The 2,156-nt window shown below is 31.7% G+C and overlaps 1 protein-coding gene across 1 annotated transcript; it reads left to right on the forward strand.

Moving 5' to 3' along the window:
• Window positions 1–598: 598 nt before the first annotated feature.
• LOC7472569 (agamous-like MADS-box protein AGL29) lies at window positions 599–1,336 on the forward strand. Its single transcript, XM_002305297.3, has one exon. It carries the CDS (start codon window positions 621–623, stop codon window positions 1,155–1,157), a length of 537 nt encoding a protein of 178 aa, XP_002305333.1. The 5' UTR covers window positions 599–620; the 3' UTR covers window positions 1,158–1,336.
• The last annotated feature ends 820 nt before the right edge of the window (window positions 1,337–2,156 follow it).

Genomic DNA, 2,156 nt, shown 5'->3' on the forward strand with positions numbered 1-2,156 from the left:
TTTTTTTATTTCCGACAGAATCAGCGATGAAATGGGGAATTACCGACGATTAGTATACTGACGGACTGATTCCGTCGGTTGAACCGTCGGTAATAATTTTATCGACGGATGGCATGCTTTACACCGACGGAATTAATCCGTAGGTAAAACTGTTTAATGGTGTAGTGTATCTTGTATGGATTTAGTATGATTTATTGATATGAATATTAATTATTTTCCTTAGAGAAAGAAAAAAGAAATCTATAATAACTTGACCATACAACAAAAAATAAACTAATTATTTTTTTTATGTAAGATTAGTTCAATTTCATTTAATTTCCAAAATCTGATACGGTTGGATAAGAATTAAAATATGCCAACCAAAAGTGGTAAAGCTTCATAATGGTAGTTGCCACTAAAATAAGAAACATTTTTAAGAAATTACTATAATAGAAAGAAAAAAACCATGAAGGAAATCTCTTTGAAGGAAAAAAAATCCTATGTTACTAATACTAAACCTATTTATAGGCAAGTCCAAGTCATTTTTCAACATGCCTAAGTTCTCCACTATTTATATTCATTCACACCACAAGCAACTCATATCTCTCTATCCCAAGATTTGTAGTAGAAAAGAGTAAATAATGGGCAGGCGAAAGATAGAGATAGAGATGGTGAAAGATAGCAACTCTCGGCAAGTGACTTTCTCAAAGCGCCGAACAGGGGTTTTCAAGAAAGCCAACGAGCTTGCTACCTTGTGTGGTGTGCAAATTGCCATCATCGTCTTCTCTCCAGGGGGGAAACCATTTTCATTTGGCCACCCCAATGTCGAGTTTGTGGCTCAGAGGTTTCTAAATCGGGATAAGAAACCCAAGGTTTCGGCTGGTAGCCTTGTTGATTCTCAACAAGAGGCTAGATTGGAGAAGCTTAATAGTCAACTCAATGATATTCTCAGGAAACTTCAGTATGAAAGAAAGAGGGGGGAATTGCTAGAGAAGGCAATGAAATTAAAGGGTTCGGAACCCAAACTTATTGGTGAGCTAAATCTTGATGAACTTCGGAAGATGAAGGGAGAACTGGAGGAGCTTCAAGAAAAGTTGCGAGGGCGTGTTACAGAAATGGAGGCGTCCTCTTCACTGCTACTTCTGTCTAAGAAACCTACTAGAGAGAAACATCAGTAGGTTTCTGAAATTTTAAAAAGTATTGACACCATCTCCTCTTATAGCTTCAAAGAAATGTAATTTGAGAATATGGTTATGTTCCTAAATCCTAAATAGAGTTATGCTAATATGTGATTGGTTTTCTTTTCTTTTAATTGTTTTTCAATATTACTTTATTTAGTATTGTAAAAGGAAATATATCATAAGCATCTCAAAATAGATACATCCCAGGACATAAAATCATACCAATGAAAAATGACATTTACAAACTTGAAAATAAATATTTCCTTTTTTTTCCTGAATAATAATAGCAAATATCAATGTGAAAATAGATGATAAGTGGTATAGAAAATAGATCAAAACAATTCAGATAACCCTGCAGTTATAAATAGTTCTCAAAGAATAGGATTATAGAAACAAAACAATGACAATAGTTTTTTTAAAAAAAATAAAGATAATTTGTTTGAAATTAGAAGAAACAAATAAGAAGCAAATGCAACTTTTCTAAAAGCCTATATCAAGGCAAAAAAAAATATATATCTTTTCGCTTATTGTTTTTTATTTTTATGTTGATATGGCCCCATTATGCATAGTATTAATATTTTTTCCTTATCATATATTCTTTTATCGAAATTACATGACAATTAGTTTGTTTGTAGAATTAACCATACTAGCCACAAAAGAAAAACAATGTCTTTAATCAACACTTGAGCTTGTTTGGGAGTTGATTGCGGTTATTTTTTAAAGTACTTTTCATGCCGAAATGCATTAAAATGATATTTTTTTTATTTTTAAAAAATTATTTTTGAGATCAGCGCATCAAAACGATCCAAAATACACATAAAAATTAATTTTTAGCAGAAAACAAATTAAATTTTTGATGAATGTATTTGTACCGTGTTTCCAAACGGAATTTAAAAGTAGTGAAGGCAAGAATATTTCATGATTAGATTGAGTTCAAAGAGGGCACTTGATGTTGTTGTGATCCTAGTAAACTAAATTATATACTTTGGCAATGAC

Source organism: Populus trichocarpa, chromosome 4 (assembly GCF_000002775.5).
Source record: "Populus trichocarpa isolate Nisqually-1 chromosome 4, P.trichocarpa_v4.1, whole genome shotgun sequence".
Classification (NCBI taxonomy): Eukaryota; Viridiplantae; Streptophyta; class Magnoliopsida; order Malpighiales; family Salicaceae; genus Populus; species Populus trichocarpa.

What these genes read in the sequence shown, in the direction of transcription:
- LOC7472569 (XM_002305297.3), top strand. Translation starts at nt 621, where the DNA reads ATGGGCAGGCGAAAGATAGAGATAGAGATGGTGAAAGATAGCAACTCT.